Here is a 27,809-nt window from a genome sequence, read left to right as displayed (position 1 = left end):
CCGACTGGTGCAGGACCTGCCCGAGCCAAGCCGAGGAGGCTGGCATCCGGCAGTGAGGTGAGGCCCTGGGGGTGAGAGGCAGGGCTGCTGCCCGACCCCGGAGGCGGGGCTCTGGACTGTTCCCACTCTATCAGACACACTTCTCAGGTGCCTGTGTTGAGCAAGGGAAGGCAATTCTGAAATTCCGGTGTCTTCTTTCAGCAGCTTTGGCTCCACATAAAAGGCTGGCGGACAGCTGCCCCTTGTTTCAAGTGCTGGGTCTTGTTTGTCCTCATTTTTATTTCTCACGTCTTTTGTGAACTGTGTATTGCTTCCTGGTTGAGCCTTGGGTCACCAAAATGGCCTCCCCCTCCCACCCTGGTGAGGGGCTCATCATCTATATGTGTTAATCGCTCCCTGCGTCCCAGAGGGCAAGGCTAGTGGCTTCTCACACACGGGCTCTTGGGCTCTGCAAACCTCATTTCCTCCTGTCCTACAACTTCCCCATGGTCTTTAGAACTTTCCAGAAATCAGTCCACATAGGCAGTGCCGAGATGGTCAGCCTTTAAAACATACGCGAAATAGTGACACCCACAAGTCACAAACACTGTGGTGCTTTGTACCCAGAATCTCAGTTTTGGCAATTTCCCATGGTCTCTGCAAGCCATGTGGTCAGCTCTGCTGGCCTCTTAGCTTTCTCTGAAAGCGTAGGTACCCTAGAAAGGCACTTCTCTCTCTTTTTAAACAACTGTGTTCTATGTCTCCTGTGCAGGGTGCTTATCCATGGTGCCTTCCTCTGTGTCTCCATTCATTCAAAAGAGATTTACTAACATCTCGTCTGTGTGCCAGACCCTGTTCTAGGTACCAGGGACAGTACGGAAACAAGATCAACAAAACATCTGTCTTCCTAAAGTTTGCAGTCTGGTAGAGGAACCAGATGGCAACCATGTAAATAAATGAGTAACCGGAGGCGGCGCCTCCCTTGTGGGAAGGAGAATGGCCCCTGAGCTGCAGGAAGCCCTCTCCGAGATGACATTCAGGAGACGCGGACAGTGAGCGGGAAGTGACCACACAGAGATCTGGGGAGGAGAGTTCTTGGCAAGTGGGTGGAGCAAGTGCAAAGGCCCTGGGGTGGACGTGAGCCTGGCATTCTGAAGACCAGAGAGAAGGCCAGAAGAGCTGGGGTTCTGTGACAGAAGACCAAAGTGATGCAGCATGCGGTGTGGAGGCGGCAGCGGCTCTTAACCCTGCTCGCACGTCAAATCCGGGAAGACAGATCCGCTTAGGGGTCTACTTGCAGAGATCCTCATAAATTCACTTGAGGTGGGACCTTGGCATTACATACAGTCTCTGCAAGGGTGGCCACGTTCTCCTGAGAGGCTGCCCTTTGCTTCCTGGCTAAGGGAACTCCCAGCCACGGTGGTTGAAAGCCTTTGGCCGGCCAGACAGAATCCAGGTCTCTAGTGCTGAACCTCTCGCTGGCTCATCTTACAGCTGAGGTCCTCCAGACACGGCCTCTGACCAGCCCCTTCCTGGAAGAGAAAGCTGTGGTGCCCGCTGAGCCCAGCTCTCTCTCACCGTCCAGCGGTGGCCCCAGTGTGTGGCTGCTGGGACCTCTGGGAATTCTGTCCACTGGAAGCACTGGGCTCCAGGACACTTTGGAGAAAATCTCTCTGATTGGAACAGGGTGCCTCAAACAGTTTGTGGAAAATGGAATTCAAAGGGAAGTTTATCAGGGGCCAAAAAAGAGTTGAAATCCATGTATGCCAGGGGCCTTCAAAACAGGTCATGGCAAGCGCGTATTATGAAAAAAACAGGCATGGATTCCAACAATTTTTTTTTTTTTTTTGCACCAAAATAAACTTACCCCTTAATTCCAACTTCCACAGTGTTCTGATCACCTCTGGGCACAGCGCTGCTGGGCCTCAAAGGTTTGGGCCTGTGAGCCAATGTCAGTGGCAGTTCCTTTGTGGGGGAAAGAAATCGGTCTGCCTTCTGTGATGTCCATGTGGTCCCCGGGGACATGGTGCTTGTCCCCCGCGATCTAAGTTTCTGGGCTCTCCTTGCTGGCCTAGGGAACTGACAAGGCAGGAGGAGGAAAGGGTCTGGGGCCAGTGGCATGAAGCCGCTGTGTCCACACCCAGCTGGCTTCTGGGGAGGAATTCAGGTTCCCTCTGCAGGGCTGACACCGAGGTGAGCATCTGTCCACGCCCAGGACGCTAACCAGGGCCACGGACAAAGAGAGAGCCAAACAGCGGCTGCACGTCTGCTCCCAGGGCTGAGAGGCTGGGCCGAGGGGCATCCTCGTAGGGTTTGAGTCCCACAGACACCCTCACGTGTCCAGAGATAACTGGGACAAGGACCCTACATGTGCCGAGCTCAGACCGAGAAGGGGAAGGCCGTGCTAAAGGGAGACAAGCCAGGAGTGAGGGGCCTCCCACCGGGGATGCCGCCACATGCAGAACTCTGAAAGCACCGTGAGTGCCAGGCGAGGGCCTCCACGGAGTCCGAGGGGTCCACAAATCCCTGAGCGTCGGGTTCCTCCCTGCTGTGTGGTCTTCTGGAAACTCCTTCTGCGATCACCAGAGCCTGCTCTTCCTGCCGTGAAGCTACTCATGCAGCGTGAGACCCCGAAGCCACCATCGGCAATGGTCACGCACCAGTGTTGGCGGGGCGGGCCTCCCGCTGCCACCCACGCTGAGCCAGGCAGCGGCAGGGAGGGAGCCAGGGGTGGGGCTGGGGAGCTGAGGCTGGACTCACCTGGTTCTTCTTGATGAACAGCTGCACGGTTTGCAGGTTAGTGCCGTAGTCGGCCGACTGGGCCAGAGGCAGCCTCTCCTCCACCCAGAGCTGCAGGGACAAGGAGGCAGGGGTGAGCTGATGGCAGCCCTACTCACAGTTCCCCAAGTTCTCACTGTGCCCTAAAGAGCTTTCCTGATAGCACATCAAGTCCTTTATTTATTTATTTATTTTTGACAGGCAGAGTGGACAGTGAGAGAGAGAGACAGAGAGAAAGGTCTTCCTTTTCCATTGGTTCACCCTCCAATGGCCGCCGCGCTACGGCCGGCGCACCGCGCTGATCCGATGGCAGGAGCCAGGTGCTTCTCCTGGTCTCCCATGGGGTGCAGGGCCCAAGTACTTGGGCCATCCTCCACTGCACTCCCGGGCCACAGCAGAGAGCTGGCCTGGAAGAGGGGCAACCGGGACAGAATCCGGCGCCCTGACTGGGAATAGAACCCGGTGTGCCGGCGCCGCAAGGTGGAGGATTAGTCTATTGAGCCGCGGCACCAGCCAAGTCCTTTTTTTAAAAATATTTATTTTAAAGGCAGAGCAAGAGAGAGAGAGAAAGGGACAGATACAAAGACATCTGTCATCCCTGGTTCATTTTCCAAATGGCTGCAACAGTCAGGGCTGGACCAGGCTGAAACCAGGGTCCTGGAGCTCCATCCAAGTCACCCACATGGGTGGCAGGGGCCCAGGTACTTGGGCCATCTTCCACCTGCTTCCCGGATACATCAGCAGGAGGCTGGACTGGAAGTGGAGCAGCCAGGACTTGAACCAGTACTCTGATAGAGGATGCTGGGATTGCAGGCAGCAGCTTAACTTGCTGTACCACAGTGTCTGCCATTGTCCTATCGGGGATTTGTCCCCATTTTATAGATGAGGATATGTTGATACTTTGAACTAAGGTTCCAAATAACCTGCCCCTGGCGGGAAAGTCGGCACCTGTCAACTGTCAGAACCAGCAAGTGGAAGGGGCGTTAGCCAGTCAACAAGCCCGGCTTTGCTTTTCTACTTAATGCAATCATTAAGCAATCCCATGAGATAAGGGGACTGGGGGGGCGGGGGGGACCAGCCACCAGCTGCCAAGAATTGCCCTGGACAGCAGCCAGCTACCCTGCTGGCAGCTGGCGGCTCAGCCCCCAGGGGTGGGAGGGGAGAGGCTGGGGCCCACGTACCGTCTCATCCTCTAAGTCCCTGCTGATCTGCAGCTTCGCTCTGGACGATTCCAGCTGCTTCTTTCTCCGCCCCAGGGGTTCCAGGAGGTCCAGAAACCGCTTCTCGATGCTCAAGTCTGCCTCCCCCGCCTCCTCTCCCAGCGCGGGCCCCTCGGCAAACAGCTCCCCCAGCTCCTCCTTGCGCATGTTCACTTGGTCCTCCACCCGCTGAGACACAAGGGTCGGCATCAGTAGTGGCCTTGGCACCTGGGCAGCCTTTCCCTGCTGTTCATGTGTCAGGACCCCTCCCCGCCACCAAGGCCTAGGTCAAGCTCAGGCTCCTTGGAGGAGTCTCCCCAGCTGCCCTTGTCCATCATTCCCTCCTCTTAGTGCACCCTTTAATCAACCCATCCCCATCCCCGTCCTGTGCACTGTACCGGGGGAGGGACGGCTTATGAGCCCACAGTCAGCTCTGCATGACCCAGCTAAGAGGAACACAGGCATACTTACTTTAAGGTTTTAGGTTTGCACCCACAACCCCTCCTATCCTAACATGCCGAGTCCACCACCGGCTCACATGCCTTCAGCTTAGCCAACATCCGGTTGACACTGGTCAGGTCCTTGCCCGGGTCGTCGGACCGCAGCTGCTCCTCCATGGCGTTGATCCACTTGTTGAGGTCGGCGTGCGTCTGCAGGCGCAGATCAGAGCTCCGGGCAGCCGACAGCAGTTGAGTCTTCTCCTTGGTGGTGGCCTGCAGCTTGTCCCAGAGCTGGTGCAACTCTTGCAGCCTCTGGGACACCAGAGGTGTGAACTGGGGCTTCTCTTCCATTAACTGTCTTCCTTCCTGGGGGTGGGATGGGGTGGGAAGAGAGCTCAACCTCTAGGGCCTCAGTGGGCTCAGCCTGCAAGGAGCTCCCTGCTAGGTGGTCAGGAGGGTGAAGAAGAGCTGGGTGTGTGTGTGTGTGTGTGGGGGTGATATTTGCAGAGGAGGCAGGGCAGCGAGAGCAGTACTGGGCAAATGACTCAGGGAGACTTAGCAGCATCTGTTCTGGTGCAGTGCTTGTGGGAGCCTCCCTGTGAGTCCAGCCCTCTCTTGATCTTCTTCCCACAGGCTCACTGTGCACTGTGCACTCACCTGAGGGGATCTATTGACTAACCGAGTTCTTCCTTAACTGGTTTTCACCTGAATAAAGGTACCAGGCAACTGGGAAAAACGGAACTAAAAGATCAGTTTATTTTGATGCAAAAAAACCCATCAAAAACCATGCATAGCTTTTTTTCAAATACCCATATTCTGTGAACTTTCTGAAGTTGTATGCATGGATTTTGGAACCAAAATAAACTCAGGTTTCAGTTCCACTTTTCCTGAAAGTTGTTGAAGCCCCTGGTTTGTTTTTCTGTTTGTTTCGGTGGGTGCAGTGTGATGTGAGTCAGGTCTGGGAATGTAGACTGACCGATCAGAGCCCGTGTTCCGTGGAGTGCTCATAATTGCCAACACCGCTTCTCAGTCCTTGCGTGGTTCTAGGTACTTACTGCTCGCTGCCCCGCTGGGTACGCTATCAGCACTGTCACCCTCGCATCCCAGGTGAAGAAATGGAGCCAGCAGTGAAGGGGTCCAGCTCCGGAGCGGCATTTTTTACCCACTAGGTGGCCTGGCCTCGTGCGGACTCCAGGCCTGCTTCCACGTGGATGGCCATGGCCAGGGCAAGCGGGTGTGATTCCCAGATCTAGCCCCTGCCACACTGACCTGCACAATGGGAAAGCCCAGCACAGAGGGGTCCCCCGGTTCCCCACCTCTGAGGGTATGAGTGACCACTCTCTGGCAGTTTTGCTCATGGAAATGGTCAGGGCTCAAGGCACCCCACGGACACTCTGACCAGCTCATGCATTTCTTGTGTCCCAGGTGGGACAGGGTTAGAGACATGGCAAGGATGATGGGAGACAGAGAGTACTGTTGTCCTGGCCCTTGCTGGGGAGCCCTGGACTGTCCACAGGCGCAAGTGACCAGCCTTAAGAAGGCCGCTTCAGGAGCTCTGGAGGGCTAGCTACTATGCAGAAAGTTGCTTCGCTGACATGGTCCCTCAGGCTGCAGGGCCACGTCTGGTCCCTGGGTGAAGCCCCCACGGACAGGCAGCCTGGGCAGAGCCCCCGTGCCACCCACGCGCCTCACTCACAGCGTCGATGTTGTCCAGCCACCCCTGGTGGGAAGTCAGCTCCGCCACAAAGGCCTGGTGCTTCAGCCATTTGTTGTGGAGGTTGCGGGCTTCGTCGTAGGAGACATCCTGGGACGTCAGCAGCTTGTCATTGATCCAGAGAGTGAGCTGCGGGCAGAAAGCGTGAGTCCAGTCACCTCTGCATGTGGCTCTCTGGCTGGGCAGGACCTACTGGCCCACCCTGACTGCAGAAGGCAGCCAATGGGAGGACGGGAACTGATCTCACACGGAAGAGAACTAGCCCCATGGATCCAAGCAACTGAACCCACGCCATGTCAGGGCTGGAACGTGTGCAGTGTGGGGCCAGGGGTGACTTCTCCTTGCTCCATGCTGTAGAAGTGAGGGCAGGGCATGGTGTACTGCATGGATTCAACAAGTGTTTACTGAGTGGATGGAGAAACCCATTGGCAGGAGGGTGAGAAACTGTTAATAAACACAGAGAAAATATTAGTTGAGGAAGAAGCCAAAGGCAGATCCTATAATTAAAGAGAGGACTGTGATGAGGCCCCAATGTTTCCAAGGCATCCTGGCCCCAACCCAAGCCTGGTTCGTTCCAGTGCCGAGGTGGATGAAAACAGAGCTGGGCTGTGGGGAAGGGGGTATGAAGTCGCAGCGAGAAGGAAGTCAGGGGATGCTTGGCCCCACGCGGGAGGCGCTGCCCAGGGAGGGACGCTGGCCCCAGGAGGCGAGCAGGTGTGCTGAGCCAGCAGCTCTCCAGCCGGGAGGCTTGCTCAAATACTGCTTCCTCTCACTCCTTAAGGCTGTGATTCATCCGCGCAAGTCAGGCCCAGGAGTCTGCCCTGGGTGGGGCCAGGTCCAGCTCCTTAATGGACAAGGCCACTGCAAAATCAAGACGCCTAGAAGTAGATGAATTTCAAGACGGGCCTTAAGCCGACGGCGATAGTCTGCTGGGTCCAGGGCACTGCAGAGCCCAGGGCGCTGTGTGCATGAACACATGGGACGGACGCCCCTCTAACCAGGGCCAGCTCGAACCAGGGCCCGAAGAGACTCTAATTCAGAGGGACTGCAAAAGGCTCGTGGAAAACAGAATTAAAAGATACGTTTATTTGAGTGCAAAAAAACTACTTGACATCCAGGCTGTTTTTCATAGGATGCCTTTCCCTCTCATACCAGTGAATTTTTTTTTTTTTTTTTTTTTTTTTGCACTCAAACCTTAATTCCATTTTCCATGAGCTTCTTGATGCACCCGGGTAGAGAGCGTCCTCAGACCACTTTCTGAGAAACTCAGACTCACAAATGAAATGTTGACTTTTCAGATTTGCAGAAAAAAATAAAAAACTCATGAAACCGAAGATTCCAGCACGCGGCCCCCACTCAGGGAATGCCCTGGGCTTGCCGCCCCGCCAGGAGGAAGCCTCGCGCGGCCGCCCACCCACCTCCTTGCAGTTCTGGAGGAAGTTCTGGAGCTCCAGGTTGTCTCTGAGCAGAACCGAGGCCTCCTGAGCCTTCTCGTCATTCTTCCTGTGCCTGGATGGGGAGCCGGAGACGGAGTTACAGCAGGCCAGGCTTGCCGTCCGTCTGCAACGCCCTCAGCCCCGGCCTGGGGATGGGAGGTACCTCTCCTCGATCTGCTGCACCTTCTCCTTGATCTTGTCCGAGTACAGGTTCCCCTGGTCCACCAGGCTGTTCCCAGAGTGCACAGGACTCAAGACTTTATCCCGGTTGTTCTCCATGGACAGCAGGAAATCCTCAAACTTCCGGATGCCGGCCTCTGCTGCTTCCAGGGAGTCAGGGGGCTCCAGGTGAGCCAAGACGTATTCCTGTTAAGTAAAGGGTTCAGATGAGGCATGAGGGCCAGCCGAGGCGGCGGCGAGGACACCTGCCAAGTGCTCCAGGGTCAACAGTGCCCTCTGGAGTTGTGGGAGGAAGAGGTGCTACTCCCCAGACCTCGCCCCTCACCCAGGGTGGGCCGGGCACAGCCTGGCAAGAGCCACGTGCAACGGTGACCACTCCTCTAGCCTCTAACTGGTCCAGACAAAGCTTGGAACACATGGCTGGAAAAGGCACAGTTGGTGGCTAGAGGGAGTCTGGTCGCTGTGCAGATGTTTGCAGACTTGTCTCTAGGGCTGCTGCCGCCCCAAGAGAGCCCTGTCCCCAGCCCCGAGGGCCTCCCTACCTGGTTGCTGAGGATGGCTTCAGCCTGCTTGGCGTCTTTCTGGAACTCCTGGAAGCCGAGGCACTGGGCAAGGGAGTGGCCGCGTCTCTCCCACATCTGGTGCAGGGCGTCCCAGCCAGCGTCCAGGCCCTCCAGCCGCTGGCCCAGAAGCAGGTACTCTGGGTCTGTCTGACCTTGGGTCACCTTCTCGCCAGAGGCCTTGACCTGCTGGAAGCTCTCGTGGTGCCCATCGATGTCGCTCTTCATGGCCTGGTGGTGCTGTAGGAGCTGCTCCGCCTCCGGAAGGGACTCGGGCATGTCCTCGGAGGCCACGGCCTTCTGGGCCATGGACAGCCAGGCCTGGAAGTCATCCAGATCCCGCAGGAAGGCCTGCAGCTGGCTGGCCTCCCCCAGCGAGGCCTCCTGGCCCTGCAGGGCTCGCTGCAGGCCCTGCCACAGCTCCTCCACATACTCCTGCCGCCTGCCAATGTCCTCCTTCAGCTCGGGGTGCGACTCCATCAGCCGCTGCGACTCACGCTCCAGGGCGCCCACCCGGGCCTGGATGGCGGCCACGTCGCGCTCCAGCCCCGACAGCTTCCGCTGGATGGCGATGACGCCTGCCAGGTCCCGCCCCAGGTCCTTGGTGGACTCCACCACCTTCGTCTTGTCCATGATCCACTTGCTGGTCTCCTCACAGTCCACGCAGTAGTTGTGCACACGGAGGGCGGAGTCCACTGCCTCCCGCCGCTCGGACACCATGCTCTGGAACGCCTGCCACCTGCAGCCCGGGGCGGGGGAGACAGAGACCCCCTGTTCCTTAACTCTCCCACGAGTCTTCCCCCAACAAACCTTAAAGGCTGAAAGATAAATGATCAACTTAACAAAGGATGGGTGAGCAAGTGTGCCCAAGTTCAAGGTGGACTCAGAGGCAGCTGTCAATCTGCTTTCTCTCGGTAGGGGGCAAGCCGGATGTGACTGCAAACCCAAGCAAAGGCCCAGAGAGCTGGTGGGTTTCAGGCCAACATGGACCGTCCTCCACTTAGCACAATTTCACCGAGGAGTTTCCCGTTTTATAAAAGCAGTACAGGCTCAGTGCAAACTTTACTTCAGAGATTGGATTTGGATCTTTTCCCTGGCTAGTGACAGGTTACACAATCCTTCTTCTTATTCTTTTTAAAAAAGATTTCTTTACTTGAAAGGTAGAGTTGAGAGAGAAAGAGGGAGAGACAGAGAGAGAAGATCTTCTATCCGCTGGTTCACTCCCTAATGGCTGCAATCAGAGCTGGGCTGATTCAAAGCCGGGAACCAGGAGCTTCTTCTGGGTCTCCCTTGTGGGTGTAGAAGCCTAAGAACTTGGACCGTCTTCCACTGCTTTCCCAGGTGCATTAGCAGGGAGCTGAACCTGAAGTGGAGCAGCCGGGACTTGAACAGGTACCCTTAAGGGGTGTTGGCACTGCAGGTGGTGGCCTTACCCACTATGCCATGCTGCTAGCTCTGATCCTTTTTTGCAGTGCCAGGCAGCAGCAGTGAAGACGCTCCCAGTGAGCTGCCCAGTCATGCAGGGAACAGCTGACAGGTGCTGTGTCATGTGGCTAAACACGATGTTCAGTGGGTTAGCCATGTTCCAGGCATTTTCCGTTTATGATATTTTCAATTTATGATGGGTTCATTGGGATATATGAATGGTGGGGTTATCTGCACATACACTCCAGGACCTAGGGTAACCATGCAAATATCCAAGGCTTCATTCCAAGTACCCCAGGACCTGAAAAAATAAATCACCTTAGGTCTAAAACAAGAGCCCTGGGGCTGGCGTTGTGGTGTAGTGGGTTAAGCTACTACCTGCAATGCCAGCATCCCATATGGATGCCGGTTCAAGACCAAGCTGCTCCATTTCCAATCCAGCTCCCTACTAATGCACCTGGGAAAGCAGCAGATGGCCCAAGTGCTTGGGCCCCTGTACCCATGTGGGGGACCTGGAAGGAGCTCCTGGGTCCTGGGTCCTGGGTCCTGGCTTCAGCATGACCCAACCCTGGCCATTGTGGCCATTTGGGGAGTAAAATAGAGGATGGAAGATCTTTCTCTTTCTGTCTCTTCTACCTCTTTCTGTAACTCTGCCTTTCAAAAAATAAAATCTTAAAAAAATGAAAATAAATAAGAGAGATCTGGTAAAAAGGAGGAGGAGGAGGAAGAAGAAGCTAGGATTCTAATTAAAATGGGCCCCACGATTCCAGCCTTCAGGTGCAGCGTTGCCATGGTGCAGGTGTCCTGGGGCTGGGGTTGGTCTGCAGCACACAATCAGCATCTTTTATTAAAGGTTGCCCATCATTCAGGCAAGACCACGAGGGACACCTCCGCTGGACCCAGGTACCCATTCTGCCACACTGGAATATGCAGAGCACACAAGAAGGGGCTGAAGGGGCTGGTGCTGTGGCACAGTGGGTTAATCCTCCACCTGTAGTGCCAGCATCCCATATGGGCACCAGTTCTAGTCCCATATGCTCCTCTTCTGATCCAGCTCTCTGCTACAGCCTGGGAAAGCAGTAGAAGATGACCCAAGCAATTGGGCCCCTGCAACTGCATGGGAGACCTGGAAGAAGCTCGTGGCTCCTGGCTTCAGATCAGCCCAGCTCCAGCCGTTGTGGCCCTTTGGGGAGTGAACCAGCAGATGGAAGACCTTGCTCTCTGTCTCTCACTCTCAGGTCTGTAACTCTACCTCTCAAAAATAAATAAATAAAATCTCAAAAAAAAAAAAAAAAAGAGGGTGCTGAATGCTCATTTCTTTGTTGACTCCATCTTTCTGGAATACCTGTGAGGGTCTAAGGCATTGTGTTAGAATTTGGGAGAGTGAAGACTTAACCTGACCTTGCCCTATGGAGTGTATGATTTAGAGAGATACTAAGTTCTCAAGATAACTATAGGATAAAGGACCAGGTCCATGGCACACACAGGCAGAGAGAAGGGAGGGAGCCGTAAGGAACCATGGGGGAGGCAGCAGGTTCATGGAGGTCATCTGGGCTACACCTCAATGAGCTGACCTCCAGTGCCCACACTGCTGTGATCTCTATCATTTTTGTCCTGCCAGTGCCCAGGGGATGCAGGTGGACGGACCAGGCAGGATGCACTGTGTCTGGCCTGAAAGACGGATCTGCAGAGATAAGGAGGAGTCAGAATGCCACTGGAGAAGAGAGAGTGAACCCAGGCTGTGAAGTTCCTGAGCTTTGGAGAACTCTTTAGAGGCCAAGGAAGAGGAGTTGATCTGAAAGCAATTATTCACTGAGAGGGAGGGGCTCCTGGGAGAGGCTCTGGCTATGCCCAAGGGCAAGAGGCCCCATGATGACTTTCTGGCTTTTCCTGCTTTTGGTGGTCTCCCTGCCGCCACTGATTGGAGGCCACACAGAGAAAACAGGCTGTGGCTTGGGTGCAGCCTGCCCCCCAAGCCCACGTGCCCCCCTCCCAAATGAACCCAACAGAACCACTCTAACTCACATCACTAAGGCAGCCTCGGGGTCCAGGTTTGGTCCAGGGCCCAAGAGTTTCAGAACAATGTTGGCCAAGTAGGACGCACACAGTGAAAGATGCTCACACATTCATTACGTGTTTGGATAACTCAGACGTGCCCAGCTTGGCAGAAGCATTCCAGCTGTGCTCCTCTTTGCTCACTTACTTTACATCTATCATACGAAGACCATGTGCCTTACCCCAGGCACTGACCTAGGCATGGGGGATTCAGCAGGGAAGAGAACAAAGTCCTTGCTTTCACTCCAGCAGAGACAAATCAATAAACCAATAATCCAGGCTGGTGCTGTGGCATGGTGGGTTAAGCCACGGCACTGCACGTGGGTGCTGGTTAGAGTCCCAGCTGCTCTACTTCTGATCCAGTTCCTTGCTAATGCACCTGGGAAAGCAGCAGAGGATGGCCCAAATCCCTGGACCCCTGCCACCCACAGGGGAGACCCAGAAGAAGCTCCTGGCTCCTGCTTTTGGCCTGGTGCAGCCCTGGTCCGCTCTGGCCATTTGGAGAGTGAACCAATGGATGGAAGATCTCTCTTTCTCTAAGTCTGTCAAATAAATCTTCAAAGAAATAAGTTGATAATCCATCAAGTGGTGGTAACTACAGGGGAAAAGTAAAGCAAGGAGGCAGGAAGGATGTAGTACTCGGAGTAATCAGCAAGGGCCGTGCCCATCAGCTGCCCTGCGGGCTGAGACCTGAACAAAGGGAGTAAACCTACAGCTACCTGGGCAAGGACCTTCTAGCCGGACACGCAGGTCCATGGTGTGCAATGCACTGTGGGCAGTGCGCAAACAGAGCCCTTCATTTGCTCAGAGTCTAGTAAGAAAGTCCTTTAGCAGTGAAGTACAATGCTGTGTCACAGAAGGAGGTGGAGTGTGTAGAAGCCGGTGGTCTCAGCAGATTATAACAGGGGTGAAAAACCCCTGTTGCCTAGAGACATGGTGGCCATGGCACTGTGCTAGGGCAAGGCACTACCGGCATGTTGGCATACATACAACTGAATGACCAGTTGTATAAAGATAGAGCTCACGTGATTATGTGCAGGACATAATGCTTGATGATGATGAGCAACTATGCTACCGGTGTCTGTTGATACTATACTATACTTCTCACTCTTATTTTAGCTGTACTCCTAATTATAAAAAGAGTTGCCTGTAAAGCAAGGCAGCGGGTGACACTGGCAGGTGCCTCAGACCTCTCCTTCTGCGTCTGCCGATTGCATCAGTTCTGTGCTTCATTTAATCTCGGGTTGTTTTGTTCATCATGGCCCAGGAGCAATGGGCTGTATCACTTCTATATGAGGAGTCCTCAAGGGGCTCATGAAAAACGCATAGGACGAAAAGACTACCCAAGACATGCTTTGTACCAAAATAAACATCTTTTAATTCCCTTTGCCCCACCAACTCTGAGAAGCACCTTCTTATACTCCATAGAACCCGGGTATGCAGTAGGCCAGAAGCCATCCGGCTTTATGTAAGTCCATCCTGTGATGCTCACACAGCAATGAAGCTGCCTCACGACACATTTCCCAGAACTTGTCCCTGTCCTTTAGTGATGCATGAGTGCAATTATAGCACAAGGGAGGATACGAAGTTCAAAAACACCATGAAGGCAGGAGAGACGGTTTCTCTTGGGAAACTGGGAAGCAGATGAACTTGGACTGGCTTAAAAGCCGGACAGGGTTTGGAACATGGAGTTGGAGGAAGAGGCACTGATGGGATGGCAGGGGTAGGGAGGCAGGATGTAGTGCAGGGGGAGGAGGATGGTTGTTTTAGCAAACATTTAAAGATCTACACATGGGGGCTGGTGCTGTGGCGTAGTGCGTAAAGCTGCTACCTGTAGTGTCGGCATCCCATTTGGACACCGGTTCAAGTCTTGGCTGTTCTACTTCCCATCCAGCTCTCTGCTATGGCCTGGGAAAGCAGTAGAAGATGGCCCAGGTCCTTGGGCCCCTGTACCCACATGGGAGACCTGGAAGAAGCTCCTGGCTCCTGGCTTTGAATCAACTCAGCTCCAGCTGTTGTGGCCATTTGGGGAGTGACCCAGAGGTTTGGAAGACCTCTCTCTCTGTCTCTCCCTCCCTCTCTCTCTCTCTGTAACTCTACCTTTCAAAATGAATAAATAGATCTTACAAAAGAAATCTACACATGAGCCAGGACTCAGGGGAGGTGCAGGTGTCTTTGAAGGGCAGGGCCAGAATCACTGTACACAGAATTCAAGGAGGCAGACTTCCATTCAATATGGGATCAAATGTCTAATCAAAAGCAGTACTCCAAGTCGGGTGAGCTGTGTGGTGAGGGAGTGAGCACCTCTCCCTGGCCAGGCTGGGTGAAGTATCCAGTTGATGACAAACCTTCTTCCTGTTCCCTGCCACAACTCAGGACAGCAGGCACCGTGGTGATGTCCACCTGGGACGCCATGGCTCAGGGGCATGCAAAGATCACCATTCTCTGCCTACAGCTTGCTTTGCTGAGTTCTTCCTCTCTGGAAATGTCTCTAGTTTGGATCTGCTCGGGTTTCTCTCAATTTCTACTTCATCATCTCCCTCCCTCCCTCCGTCCTTCCCTCCTTCTCCCTCCCTCCCTCTTTCTCTCTCCCTCCACCCCCCCCCCCACTCACACACACACACACACACACACACACCCTGTCAGCCTGAAGAAGAGCCAGAGGCACCCTCCTCTGTATGAACAGCAGGTTCACAACGGAACCTCCAGGTCCACACCCCTGCCTGCGGATGCTGCAGCAATCACCTCCCTTCTGGCGGCCCAGAAGCATCTTGGTCACCTTTGCTTCCCCTCTTAAGCCCCCAACAGTGGCCACTGTGCTGATTCTTTTCTTTACAACTGAGTCTTCCCTAAGCTCATGTTCCAGATGGCCTCAGGCAGAGCAAGGCTCAGGCAGAACAGGAGAGAAGAGGCCAGGAAATTGGGGTTGGCGGGGATTGGGGGGGTGGGGGTGACATGTGGTATTGCAAGTGCAGGAATGCAGCCATCTGCAGCATCCTCAAAGCCCCCCCACCCAGGAACGAACGGGCGATTACGTCCCCTCTGAAAGCACCACGTCCCCTCTGAAAGCACCACGTCCCCTCTGAAAGCACCACGCCCCCTCTGAAAGCACCACGTCCCCTCTGGAAGTACCACGTCCCCTCTGAAAGCACCACCCCACCCCAAAAGGCCCCTCCAGGTTTGTCATTGCTCCAACCATGGAGCTTGCTCAAGGCTCCTTGCTAACTCTCTACATTCAAGCCAGCCTCATTATCAACCCTGCATTTTAGCACAGGCAGGAGCATTCTTTTACGGACGGTACTTAAAGAGCTCTCGGAAAGCCGTTTACCTACCGAGCCCAGGGATGTCTGGGGAGGTACCTCTAACTACGGGTACACTCAGAAGGTCCTCCCTGTGTAAATGTATACACCCACTGCCCCCCTACACAGGCCCTTCCTCCTTGCTTCTACAGCCCTGGTGGCTAAGAAGGACAGGATCGTTGAGGGTATAAACGTGGTCATGCACGGCGGGAGACCTGAATCTGGGGCCACGCCCCCAGGGGTGCTGCAGGTGCTAAAAGACCCCACGCAGCAGCCCCACGCCCTGCGAACACCCCACCTGGTGTTCAGGTTGTCCTGGTACTGCTTCACTTCACCACTGCGCGGGTGGCCGCTCTCCATCAGGCTGTTGGCAGCCAGGTTCACGCCATCGATCTGAGCCTTCAACGTCTTCATCTCCTGGTCCAGGATGTCGAATCTGATGTGGACAGAGAAAGGAGGGCCGTGGAGACAGCTGCAGACACTGCACCGCCAGCGGCCACCCAGGCTGCCAGCGATCAGCGCTTGCTTTCCTCTGCTATCCCCAACCACCCTTGTCCAGGTGAGGGGGAACAAGAAGGCAGATATGCAGGCACACCCTACTTCTCCAGCGTCATAGTTTAGCATTCTCTGGATCAGGTTAGAAAAAACCTGGTTATTTCTTACACAGCTCTCTGGCTCCATGGAAGAGTAAAGTGGAGGACGCAAAAAGGTTACAGTAGGGGGAGGTACTGATCATCACAGGACACCTGCCACCCTCCACTGTCCCAGGTGTGGCCCCTAGGCCCCTACTTCTTCCACTTGACACCTTAACCCAAGGATGTCCCCCAACCCCCAGCTGGGTAGGATAAGGGGGTGGGGTCTGTGGTTATGAAGGCCCATGCTGCTGTGGGGAAGAGCCTAGGACCCTCGGCAGTGCAGGAGCCTCCCCCCTGACTCCTGGGTCCGGTGCTTAGGGTGCGAGATGATGCCTAATGGATAGGGAGCATGCTTCTCACCTGGGTGCTGATGGAATCAGAACACCGGAAGTGGGAGTGGCTTCTCAGATCGGGGCTCACAGACTGGTCTCTGGGGCCCCTCAGGGTTGTGTGAAAGCCAGAGCTAGCAGGGGTCCAGCTTCCCCACTCTGGCCTCCAGAGCAAGAGTCACTGGGGTTCCACCCATGAAAGGACTTCAAAAGGTCACTGGAAACTGGTGCAGGTTTTGAATCCCATGCCTAGTTTTCCTTAAGGTGGAAACTTTCTGAAGGCTTTCCTAGGCATAGATTTCAAAATTTGCACCAAAATAAACTCTGAACTCCATTTTCCACGAGCTTTCTGGAAGACCCACATACCCCTTCTTTGAGAAGAGCCTGCGTAGCTGCAGAGTGACTGGATAACTGGCCTAGAAAAACCTTTGAGGAACCCCAGGCCTCCGGGAGTGAAGTAGCTCAGGCCGCAGAGCTGGAATAGAGCCCTGGACTCCCACAGCACGGCGTATGCAACCCAGGGCATCCCACAGCCTCAGGGGGAGGCCCCGGCTGATCTAAGACTGAGGCCACACCAGCTGGGAGGCAGCAGCGGCCAGGCCTTGGCGTGGCAGGCGAGGAGAAAGGCAAAGACTCTGACCTGTGCTGTACCACCTCCAGGTCCTCCAGGGTGTCTGGGATTTCCATCTGGGCCAGCCATTTCTCCTTCTCACCCATCCACAGCTGGCAGGCGTCCGTCTCCCCAAACACCGTGTACAGGTCCAGGGCATCCTGCAGCCTCTGTCGGCGCAGGTCCGCCTGCGCCACCACCTGCTGGTAGAGCTCTCGGAGCGCCTGCAGCCGATTGGTCACATCCGGGGAATCGCGAAACTCTTGGGGGAAGTCCTGGGCCTGCTGCTCCAGGTGCTCCATCACCCCTCGGCTCTCCTCCAGCTCCTCCAGGAAGTCCTTGTGCTTCTTCCCCAGGGCCCTCGTGGCTCCCTCGTCCTGGCCCACGTCTTCGCCCGAGAGCAGCCGGTGAGCGTCTTGCAGCCAGGCCTTCAGGTCATCCGCGTCGCCCTGGAACTGGAAGAAGTTCTCGGCGTCTTGGAGGTTCTTCTTGCGGAAGGCCGCCAGCTCCTTCAGCTGCTCCCACTGGGCGGACACCTCCTTGATGCGGGCCTCGATCTGCGGGTGCCCGAACTGCTTGCGCGCAACCATGCTCTCCGCCTCGCGGAAGATCTGCTCCAGGTGCGCGTCCAGCCCGCGGAGCTCGTCCTCGAAGGCCTTGTGCTTGCGCTGCAAGATCAGCACGCTGGTCAGGTCCTTGCCGTAGTCCAGGGAGGAGTAGATCTGCTCCTTCTCCTTGATCCAGCTCTCGGCCTCGTCCATCTCCCAGAAGAACGTCCAGAGCCGCTTGGACTGCTCCAGCTGTGCCTTCCGCCCGGCCGCCATGCTGCTCAGCTCCGCGAAGCACTGCTCCAGGTGGCTGACGCGGTCCTGGATGACCTGGGGGTCGCAAGGCTGGTACCCTGGTGGTGGTGGCGGGGAGCAGGAGGAGAGAGGACAAAGCAGGGGAGGGCTTCGTTTACAGGCAAACTTCAGAGCGGCTGCGGGTTAGAGCCACATGACCCAGGAGCCACCGTCTCCCTGGGGCTTTGGCCTTGGAGGCAGGAAAGCCCAGGTGCTCAGACAGTGGGCCAGACCCATGCTAAGTAGTTTTGCCTAAACTGCAGGAGGAAGGGAGATTAACAGTTGGGTCAGTTCTCAGCAGAAAGGCACAACATGAAGTTAGTTTTTAAAGAGCGCAGATAGAAACTTGGAGGTGATGCTTCCCGGGGGCAGTGCTTAAGACCTGGCCCCAGAGACCTGCCTGTCTATCCATCACCGCCACCAGCTGAGAGAACAGAAGGCGGACGATGCCTGGTGGGTGTTCACGGATGCCTTTCCAATCACACACTGCCACTGCAGTGGCCCTGCTCCCGGGAGAGTTTTGCTGACCCTCAAGTTTCTATTCCCGCCAATGCTTGGGGAAAGCAGTGGAATTCTGGAGGTGGTTCCGGGAGATTTACGCCAGGTGGGCCCTGAGCCTCGGGATGGGGCTGTGGCCTTGGGACACGCGAGGGAGACTCTCTGGAACCTCACCTTTGCCCTCCGTGAACTGCAGGGTGGCTGCTGTGATGGCCTTCACTTTGTCCCCTTGGATGGCGATGTCGGCCTCCATCAGCCTGTGTTTCTGTAGCAAGTCCTCCACCTCCAACAAGTGCTTCCCGAACTCAGCCGACAAGAGGTGAGCCTGGCAGAGAAGGCAGGGCAGAGGGGAAGGAGGACAAGTGAAGAGGCCTCCACGGCAGAACAAGGCACCCCTCCAAAAGCTGTGTCCAGGCACGAGTGCACTTCAGAAACAAAATGCTCTCTGTGCAGTCAGGCTAATGGCCAGAGAAAACGGCGGAGGATGGTTCTGGGCGAAGCTCCTGGCTCCTGACATCAGCCTGGCCCAGCCCCAGCCACTGCGGCCATGTGGGGAGTGAACCAACAGATGGAAGATTTCTCTCTCTTCCTCCCTCTCTCTTTATAATCTTAAAAATATACTCTAAAAAAAACCCCATGGATTATCAGATAAGTTTATTTTGGTGCAAAAAACTGAAATCCATGCACGTTTTTTCATATCATGCATTTTTCATGAGCTTTTTTGAAGACCTCTCATAGGTGTAGACATCAGAAACTTTCTTTTCTTTTTTTTTTTTTGCATCAAAGTAGATTTACCTTCTGATTCAATTTCCCATAAACTTTTCCAAGTGTCCTCGAATCTGAGTCAGGGAGAATCAGATGCAGGTGGAAAACAGCTGCCGCTCAGGGGAAGAAGCTCAGAGCGGGGGTTTCCTCCCGGGGATGCCCTTCAGAATCAGCCATGGGCTGTCCCAGGGGAGCCTGAGCCCCACACTGGGGCCTGGGCACGTGCATTTTTGGAAAATTTTACTTATTTTATTTGAGAGGCAGAAAGGGGGTGGGGGGTGCAAGAGAGCAATCTTCCATCTGCTGACTCACTTCTCGAATGCTTTCAACTGCTGGAACTGGCCTGGCCCCAGCCAGGAGCAGGAAACTTGATTTGGGTCTCCCAAGTAGGTGTCAGGAGCCCACTGCTGGAGCCACGCCCTGCTGCCTCCCAGGAAGTTGGAATTGGGAGCCAGGACAGGACTTGAACCCAGGCACTCTAATGAGGGCTGTGGGCATCCTAACCAGCGTCTTAGCTGCCAGGCCGAATGCCCGGCCCCAGCAGGTGCAGTTTCTGGCCTGTGCCCTCGGGTAAGACCCCTGGTGGAGAGGGAGCCATGAATTCACTCACTGCCCCTGGACTAGGGTCTGGCTTCTAACCAGAGACAAAGGGGAACCACTCTAAGCTCAAGTCCTGAGGTTCTCATTAGTGTCTCTTTCAGGTGCTTATGTGACCATGAACTTGACCTTCTTGGTTGCTGGGGTTACCGTGGACCTGGGCTGGAGCCGAGGGAGCCTGGCAGCAGGCAGGTGCACTTGGACATGGAGCTGCCTCAGTGTACGCTGACTCAGGGACGTGTCCCCGCCCACCTTGATCTCGTCCATCCAGTCGATGCTGTGTAGCATGTCCTGGAACAGCTTCTGCAGCGCCAGGGTGGTCTCGAGCCTGCGGCGCCGGGCCTGCAGCAGCTCCTGCAGGTAGCTCCACAGCCGCAGCACGTTGTCCTTGCGGGCCGTGACGCGCTTCTGGTCGTGGTAGTTCTCTCGCTCCAGCTCCTGGGCCAGGTCCTCCAGCGCCCGCACCCGCTCCTCGTAGGCTGCTGTGTCGGTCTCGATGGCCTCGTGTTTCTTCTTGGCGGCCTCCACAGCCGCCAGGTCGTACCCGAAGTTATCCTGTCCCCGGGGGTGGGGGGAGGGGAGAAGAAGAAAAGCAGGAGGTTATGTGAGACTCTCCCCGGCTCACCCTGGCCGGATGCAGCAGAGAACGGAGCGGCTGGTGGCTTTGCTGCCTGTGGTGATTGCTACCTGCAGGCTCCCAGCACAGCCCTCTGGGGCCTCCAGGTTGGCGCCGGCAGGGAGGGGCAGCTGTGAACAGATGGTCTGCCGCGTGCTATCTGGGGCGCACGGACACTGCAGCCTCCCAGAACACTCGCTACCCCCTTTCTGGACAGAATTTAATTTGATTCCAAGCTCTAAGTGGGAGGAAACAGATGCTCTGATTAAAAAAAAAAAATCAGCTCTGGGGTCAGTTCTTAGTTGGCAAAATGCCAGGCCACTTCAAAAAACCTCACGGAATAATGGAATTAAAAGATAACCTTGGAACAAAAAAATGTTGAGATCCGTGCATAGCTCTTACATAACACACAGCTCCACGAACTTTTTGAAGACCCTGCTCATGTCTCGGTCCAGGAGGCCAGAGCTTGGAAGGCACGTGACACAGATGAGCTGTGCTCTGTGCTCAGTGCGTCTCCTGGGACCGGCTACTCAACCTCAACTCAAACCCCTGCTTCAGTGGCTGCCACGCAGGCCAACGTGGGCAGCCAGGACTGCACTGGGAGGTTCTTTCCTAAACACGAGACTTAATAAATCCACAAAGTTCCTCCCCGCATGAACACCCTGATCCTGCCAACCATGGGGTGCTGGGCTGCAGGTGCCTGCTGAGAACGGGGTGCTTTCCCGCCACCCGCAATGGTGTGCCCCGTCCCTGTTACCTGGGCCACGAGGCGCTGGTTTTCATTGAGCCACGTCTCTCTCATCGCGGCCTTCCGGTCAAATCTCCTGGCCAGCTGCTCCAGCTTCTCCTGTCGGATGAGCTCGTTCCGCAGGGCCAGCTCCCGCCGATACTCGGCTTCCTCCAGGCTTTCCCAGGCCTGTGTGAGGGGCAGAACAAGTGTCAGGGCACAGGAGAGACAGCTGGGGTCAGGGGTGCCATCTCTCTCCACCTGACACTCTGAATCTAGGCAGGGTCTGGCGCTCCTGTGTAAGGAGGCAGCAGATTCGAGGTCAGTGTCAGCCTTTTGGTTTTGTGGCAGGGCCAAGCAAAGGTGTGTGGAGCACCTGCTGGTGTGGGCCTTGTTCTCCAGACCCTCGGCCTAACCGGAGGAGTCTTCAAAAATTTTTATTGGAGTGGGGGCGGCGATGCTGTGGTGTAATGGGTAAGGCTGCTGCCTCAGTGCCGGCATCCCATATGGACGCAGGTTCGAGTCCTGGCTATGCCACTTCCAATCCAGCTCTCTGCTATGGCCTGGGAAAGCAGTAGAAGCTGGCCCAATTTTGGGGGCCCCTGAACCACTTGGGAGACCTGGAGGAATCTCCTGGCTTCAGATCGCCCCAGCTCCAGCAATTACAGCCATTTGGAGAGTGAACCAGTGGATGGAAAACCTTTCTCTCTGTCTCTGTCTCTCCTCTCTCTGTGTAACTCTACCTTTCAAATAAATAAATAGGTAAGTCTTTAAAAACAAAATTTTTGTGGGAGAAATGGAAGGAAAAGATGTTTATTTTGGGGCAAAATTTTTTTGAAAGCCACGCATAGATTTTTTGCCCCCATAGGGTGCATTTTCCATGAACTTCTGAAGAGCTCTCATAACGTTTTTCACCTCCCTGGGTGCTTGCTAAGTTCTTACTGAGCAAACAGTTACCTCTACTCTAACAGAACTTGCAGGTGACGTTAAGTCTCCACAATTATTTTGTGATAAGCAGTGACTATCTCGTGTTCAAAAACCAACTGAAGGTTCCCTAGGGGACAGACTGCAGGACCCCCGAAACACAGGCTCTGAAGTCCGAAGATGGGGCTGGCTTGAAGTAGGATTCGACCACTTGGAAGCAGGTTCAGGGAGCACCTACAAATACTCAGCATGTATCACCAACACCACCAAAGACAGTGGCGTGGTCTACGCCCGCCCAGGGACCATCCTCTGTGTTTGTCTCGGGAGCTCAGTCAGCCCGCTGGCAATGCATCATGGCACACAGTACTGTACCCGGTTGATGTCGGACACCAGCTTCCCATCATGGGGTGTGTACACTTTCTGGTTGTTGGCTCTCATCCGGGACTGGATGGTAAACAGTAGGACTTCCAGATTTCCCTTTTCTTGAAACCTACCAAGAAAACAGAGGCAGGAAGATGGGTGTAAGATCCCCACGGCCCAAAGCTTTTGCTTACAACAGTGTGGAACCCTGGTATCTTAAAGCTTGGATAGTAAAACGCATTTTCTGGGGCCAGCAGCGTGGGTTAACGCCCTGGCCTGAAGCGCAGGCATCCCATATGGGCGCTGGTTTGAGTCCTGGCTGCCCCACTTCCAATCCAGCTCTCTGCTGTGGCCTGGGAAAGCAGTAGAGGATGGCCCAAGTCCTTGGTTCCCTGTGTCGCTCCCCCTCTTCGTGGAGGAGCAACACAGGACCCTGCGCTGTTCTTTCGTCTGCTCGGCCCTCCCCGGGTTTGCTGCTGGTTCTTCCCGGGTTGGCTACTATCCCTTCCACCTCCGTGGAAGGGCAGTTCCCCCTGGCCGCATTCCCCACTTCCGCAGGGGAGCGGCACACTGCCGGCCGGGTCTCTCGGGGGCTGCACGGGTGTTCCTTCAGCTAGATGTTCCCCATAGATGTTCCTGGTGCATGCCGTCTCTCTCCTCCTTTATAGTCCTCCTCCGCCAATCCCAACTCGGCTGAGTACGCTGCTCTCCAATCAGGAGCAAGTCCTACAGTTAATTGGTTGAACTGGAGGCAGCTGTGCGGAAGCTGTTTACTTCTCTCCCAGCGCCATATTGTGGGAGAGCAGATGCATAGAATAAGTCTTAATTCCAGTAACAGTCTAGTCCGGTTTGCTCCCCACACCCTGCACCCACAGGGGAGACCCAGAAAGAAGCTCCTGGCTCCTGGCTTCGGATTGGCCTCGCTCCAACTGTTGGGGCCAACTGGGGAGAGAACCATTGGATGGAAGATTCTCTCTCTCTCTCTCTGCCTCTCCTCTCTCTGTGTAACTCTGACCTTAAAATAAATAAATAAGTCTTAAAAAAAAGTAAAATGCATTTAAAAAAAAAAAACAAAGAAGAAGGAAGGAGGAGTTATAGTTCTGCTTAAAAAAGCATCATTTGTACCGTCTGAGACTAACAGGGGCTTCTCCGGTTCCATACGAACCAGAGAAAACACAACGTCTACCGCGGCATTTATCACCTGCTTCCCAGAGGAATGGCTGAGTGGAACATTCTGGTAACGCCTATCAATATCAAGTTCTACCAGTCGATGGAAAGAAACCTTTCTCTGGCCTGCAAATAATGAAAGCTTCTGACCAGCGCTCCAGTTTTTTTTTTTTTTTTTTTTTTTTTTTTATTGAGCGAGTTAGTGGAATCCCAGAAGCTGCATTATCCACGTGAGAACAAGATGCACTAAAAGCTGCTTTTATCTGAGTCGGGTGGACCTCCAGCCAAGCCCCACAGCCTGGATGCTCCCAAGAAGGGGGGTGGGCTGGGCTCTGGGGAGCCGCAGGTGTAGGAGGCAAGCGCGGGCAGCGGCCAGGCACCGGGGGCCCACGCTCCAGGTGAACAGCACACTTGTACCTTCCTGCACATGCCCGAGAACCTGCCCACTTCCACATCCTGGCATGGCAGCCAGGATCCCCACCCTGGCTCTAACAGATCGAGTGCTCTCAGGCAAGGTAAGAGGACCAGGGCTCAGAGGCACCGTCTACACAGCCAAGAGATATCACCCCTGTGTGCAGAGCCCGCTACACTCCTTGACGTTATCCGTGCTGAATTTAGGACTTTAAAAGTGGGTTAGTGTCAGATCAGAAACCAGACACTTGTTTATAGTACATGCTAGACCAGCGTCTCACCTTTCCACCTTGGAGAGCCATGAATGGAGTGTGGCAGAGGGGTGGCGGAGGAGCAAGGCAGAGGGCACTACCCGTGAGTCAGACACCTCTCAGGGCAGCTGGGAAAGCTACAGGCAGGGAGCTGGGATGCCCAGGGGTGTGTGCATGCAGGTGCACGCTTGGTTGTGTGTGCACTCAGGTAAGTGTGTGTCTGTATGGCTCTGTGTGTGCACGCACAGTTGCTTAGGCACACACACACGTGTGTGTCTGCACACGTGCTTAAACATGGCTGTGTGAGCACATGCATGTGTGTGTGAATATGTACATGCATGACTGAGGGTATGTGTGCATACATTACAAGTGTGCACAGTTGTGTGTACAGATGTGCATTTGTGTGCAGGCCCGCACACATGGGGTGGGCCGAGGCTTGAGCTGTGCTGCGGAGCAGTGACAGATGGGAGAGAGAAGGATGTGCAGGGGCATGCACAGAACTCCGCACAGAGCTCAGTCTGAGATCACCAAGCTCATCAGCAGGAAGCAACCCCACGGCAGAGGTTCTGCAAAGCGACTCGGAAGCCCGAGACCCCGGCGGCGGGGAGGCACTGTCCCTGCTTCTGCCCGAACAGCTACAGCCCTTTTATGAGAGCTGGGGGATGGGGTGGGGAGGGGGACGCCTCCAAACATCCGAGACGCCGCAAAGGTATTCCCTTTCTGTTGTAAGTCATTAACGTTCCACGTTCGAAGACAAACTCAAGGTCTTACAAAAGCAGCTCCGGCTGGCGCCGCGGCTCACTAGGCTAATCCTCCACCTGCGGTGCCTGTACCCCAGGTTCTAGTCCTGGTTGGGGCACCGGATTCTGTCCCGGTTGCCCCTCTTCCAGGCCAGCTCTCTGCTGTGGCCTGGGAGGGCAGTGGAGGATGGCCCAAGTGCTTGGGCCCTGCACCCGCATGGGAGACCAGGAGAAGCACCTGGCTCCTGGCTTCGGATCAGCGCGGTCCACCCGCCATAGCGGCCATTTGGGGGGTGAACCAACGGAAGGAAGACTTTCTCTCTCTCTCTGTCTGACTCTGCCTGTCAAAAAAAAAAAAAAAAAAAAAAGCAGCTCCAAGAAAAAAGGGCTTTGGCCGGCACCGCGGCTCACTAGGCTAATCCTCTGCCTTGTGGCGCTGGCACCCTGGGTTCTAGTCCCGGTCGGGGTGCTGGATTCTGTCCTGGTTGCCCCTCTTCCAGGCCAGCTCTCTGCTGTGGCCAGGGAGTGCAGTGGAGGATGGCCCAAGTGCTTGGGCCCTGCACCCCATGGGAGACCAGGAGAAGCACCTAGCTCCTGGCTGGATTGGTGCATTGCCAGCCGTAGCAGTTACTTGGGGGGTGAACCAATGGAAAAAGGAAGACCTTTCTCTCTGTCTCTCTCTCATTGTCTAACTCTGCCTGTCAAAAAAATAAAAATAAAAATAAAGAAAATAGGGCTCTGGGTGTCTGAACGGGGTGGGGGAGAGCGAGTCCTCAGTACTCATTTTCCACAGGTTGGTGGCTGGGGAGCAGGTGGTAAAATGGGGCCGCCTTGGGCAGAGGACTGACTGGGCATGCAGTTCCCTCACCTGGAGGATGTGCTTTGTGGGTACATGTTGCAAGGCCCGAGCCCACCCTGCCTGTGGGCGGTGGGCTTCCCAGGCCTGCTACCCACCCTCCCAGGTGCCAGGGCCCTTACTTGGGCGGCTTCTCCACAGTGCGGTAGGTGCTGAAGGCCTGTAGCTGCTGCTGGACGCCGGCCAGTGAGTTGGCAAACTTGCGGCTGTTGAGGACGACGATGGTCTGTTCGATCCAGGTGAGCAGGTCTGAGGCTAGCCCGCTGTACTTCTCGATCATCTTCTCAGTCTCAATGGCGTGGTCGATGACCTAAGGGACCACCCTTATCACAACTCCTTCTCATCAGCAGGGCAGTGCCACCACCAGGGAGTCCACCGTGAGAACCACAAAGCAAGGCGCCCCGAAATGGGGATCCCACCGCTCAAGCCCCGCAGTGTCTGAGGTTGGAGCTAAGGCAGAAGGGGTAGACTGGAGGTGGGGGAAGGCCCAGGAACGGTGCCTCTGTCCCCCACCCCCATCCTACAGACAGGTAAGTTCGCTGTGCTGGAACACCAGTTGCTAGAGGAGCCAGGGTTTTGGTATGTTAAGATGCCCGGTAGGCATGGAGGGCTGCCACGCCCTGTCCTCGCTAAACACCAGGCACACAGAGATGAATAAGAAACGCTCCCCACCCTGGAGGAACTAGCAGTCCGCCCGGGGAAAGGAGTCTGGTGGACGCCTGGCACACGGAGGGACCCTGATACATCTGAAGCGACCCTGAGCAAGCCCACCACAGCCTGCGCCGCCTGGGGGGTGCTCCAGGTACAAGGCTGGCTTGGAGCTGCAGTTAGGACAGACTGGGAACCTGCCAGGAATGCAGCGTGGGGAGCCCTTAACCTGGCTTCTCAGGAAGCAGGGGTGTGTGTGTGTGTGTGTGTGTGTCTGCACCCTGTCCCCACCCCCATCGCTGCCCACCACGGCTGAGAGCCCAGGCAGGAAGCTCTTAGCATGGGGCTGGAGTCTGTCAGTCCAGGGTGGCGCCGTGGTTCCAGGCTGCTCGGTACCTTGCCAACACGCTTGCCCTCCACGGCCAGCACCTTCATCTTGGAGAAGTAGTGATAGAATGCCACCACGTAGGTGATGATGGACTTCTCATCAGGGTTCTCTGTGAAGACATCTGCAAGGGCAATGGGTACCCACTCAGCTTCAAACCAGAAGACAGAGGCTCAGGCTCCCAGGGCTCAGCCCACTGATCCTCTGGCACCCAGACACTGAGGGACAGCCCAACAGAGCAGGACCAGAAGAATGAAGCCTCAGTGGTCTTACGGAGCAATGGAATCCCCCATAAGCACCACAGTTTGCAAAAGAAGAGGGAACCGAAGTTCTCGGTGGGCCTCCAGACAGACAGGTGAGGTTCTGAGAACCCAGCAGAACCCCTGCCCATCCCGTGCCTACAGCTTGCCCAGCACCTGCACCAGCCTCCCTGAGCCCTGTGGGGCCTGGCTCCCTCCAGCACCGTGAGTGCTTCTCTCATGGTCCCAGGTATGGGGCGCTCACCTTCGGGGTCAAGGAGCGGGATGATGCCCAGCTGGCGCTCGGCCACGTCAAACGCATGCTCCAGGTTGTGGCGGGCATTGGAATCCTTCAGCTTGTCAAAGTCGATCAGGTCAGGCCTGGGGAGGACATTTGACTGTTAGAAGGGAGTAGCCAGGGCTGGCGCTGGGGTGTAGCAGGTTAAAGCCTTGGCCTACAGCTCTGGAATCCCATATGGGTGCCAGTTTGGGTCCTAGCTGCTCCACTTCCAATGCAGTTCCCTGCTACTGTGCCTGGGATAGCAGTGGAGGATGGCCCAAGTCCTTGAACCACTGCACCCATGTGGGAGACCCGGAAATAGCTCCTGGCTTCGGATCGGCACAGCTGCAGCCATTGAGGCCATTTGGGGAGTGAACCAGCAGGTGGAAGACCTCTCTCTCTCTGCCTCTGTCTCTCTGCATTTCTTTCAAATAAATCTTAAAAAAAAAAAAAAAAAAAAGAGTGTCCACTCTCTTGCTTCGTTCTGGGGAGACCAGCTAGGTAAGGATGGCATGAAAACAAGGACTCTGGGCAGATGTAAGGGGGTGGCCAGGCAGCATAAAAGAAAGGAGAGATGGGAACGGGGTGGGTGCTGGGTGGGGGGAGGGGCAGCAGTGAGCACCAGGGTCTAAGGATGCCAGGGTAAAAGGCGAAAGGACCAGGCAAGGCGGAGACACCACTCCCGTGCTTCCATGTTCAGCTCCATGTGTTCCCGTAGCCCCAGGGGTGCTGCCTGGGTCACTCCCACACCACCTCCTTCTTCCTACCGGTGTTTGTGTATCAGCGCGTTAAAGGCCAGGCCATCCTTCCAGCTGGAGGTGAAGTTGGTGACGTTGACATGGGGGTAGCTGCAGCCGAGAGAAA

General features: G+C 55.4%; 1 protein-coding gene across 2 annotated transcripts in view; it reads right to left on the bottom strand.

Moving 5' to 3' along the window:
• The window catches only part of SPTB (spectrin beta, erythrocytic), a 145,225-nt gene that overhangs the window by 25,614 nt on the left and 91,802 nt on the right, over window positions 1-27,809 (bottom strand). For both annotated transcript variants that reach the window (XM_051838741.2, XM_051838742.2), the window contains exons 6-22: window positions 27,713-27,793; window positions 26,931-27,046; window positions 26,438-26,550; window positions 25,516-25,703; window positions 21,981-22,098; window positions 20,715-20,873; window positions 19,594-19,896; window positions 18,154-18,304; window positions 16,670-17,540; window positions 15,364-15,501; window positions 8,269-9,025; window positions 7,710-7,912; window positions 7,529-7,619; window positions 6,093-6,239; window positions 4,499-4,762; window positions 3,939-4,145; window positions 2,740-2,829 (exon numbers count right to left, since the gene is read on the bottom strand). In XM_051838741.2, the coding sequence (XP_051694701.2) occupies window positions 2,740-2,829; window positions 3,939-4,145; window positions 4,499-4,762; window positions 6,093-6,239; window positions 7,529-7,619; window positions 7,710-7,912; window positions 8,269-9,025; window positions 15,364-15,501; window positions 16,670-17,540; window positions 18,154-18,304; window positions 19,594-19,896; window positions 20,715-20,873; window positions 21,981-22,098; window positions 25,516-25,703; window positions 26,438-26,550; window positions 26,931-27,046; window positions 27,713-27,793 (3,997 nt within the window). The remainder of the gene's footprint in view (window positions 1-2,739; window positions 2,830-3,938; window positions 4,146-4,498; window positions 4,763-6,092; window positions 6,240-7,528; window positions 7,620-7,709; window positions 7,913-8,268; window positions 9,026-15,363; window positions 15,502-16,669; window positions 17,541-18,153; window positions 18,305-19,593; window positions 19,897-20,714; window positions 20,874-21,980; window positions 22,099-25,515; window positions 25,704-26,437; window positions 26,551-26,930; window positions 27,047-27,712; window positions 27,794-27,809) is intronic.

The sequence above is a fragment of the Oryctolagus cuniculus genome, chromosome 20, assembly GCF_964237555.1.
Source record: "Oryctolagus cuniculus chromosome 20, mOryCun1.1, whole genome shotgun sequence".
Taxonomy (NCBI): Eukaryota; Metazoa; Chordata; class Mammalia; order Lagomorpha; family Leporidae; genus Oryctolagus; species Oryctolagus cuniculus.
Note: the sequence above shows the minus strand (reverse complement) of the source record. Positions and strands in the feature narration are given on the sequence as shown.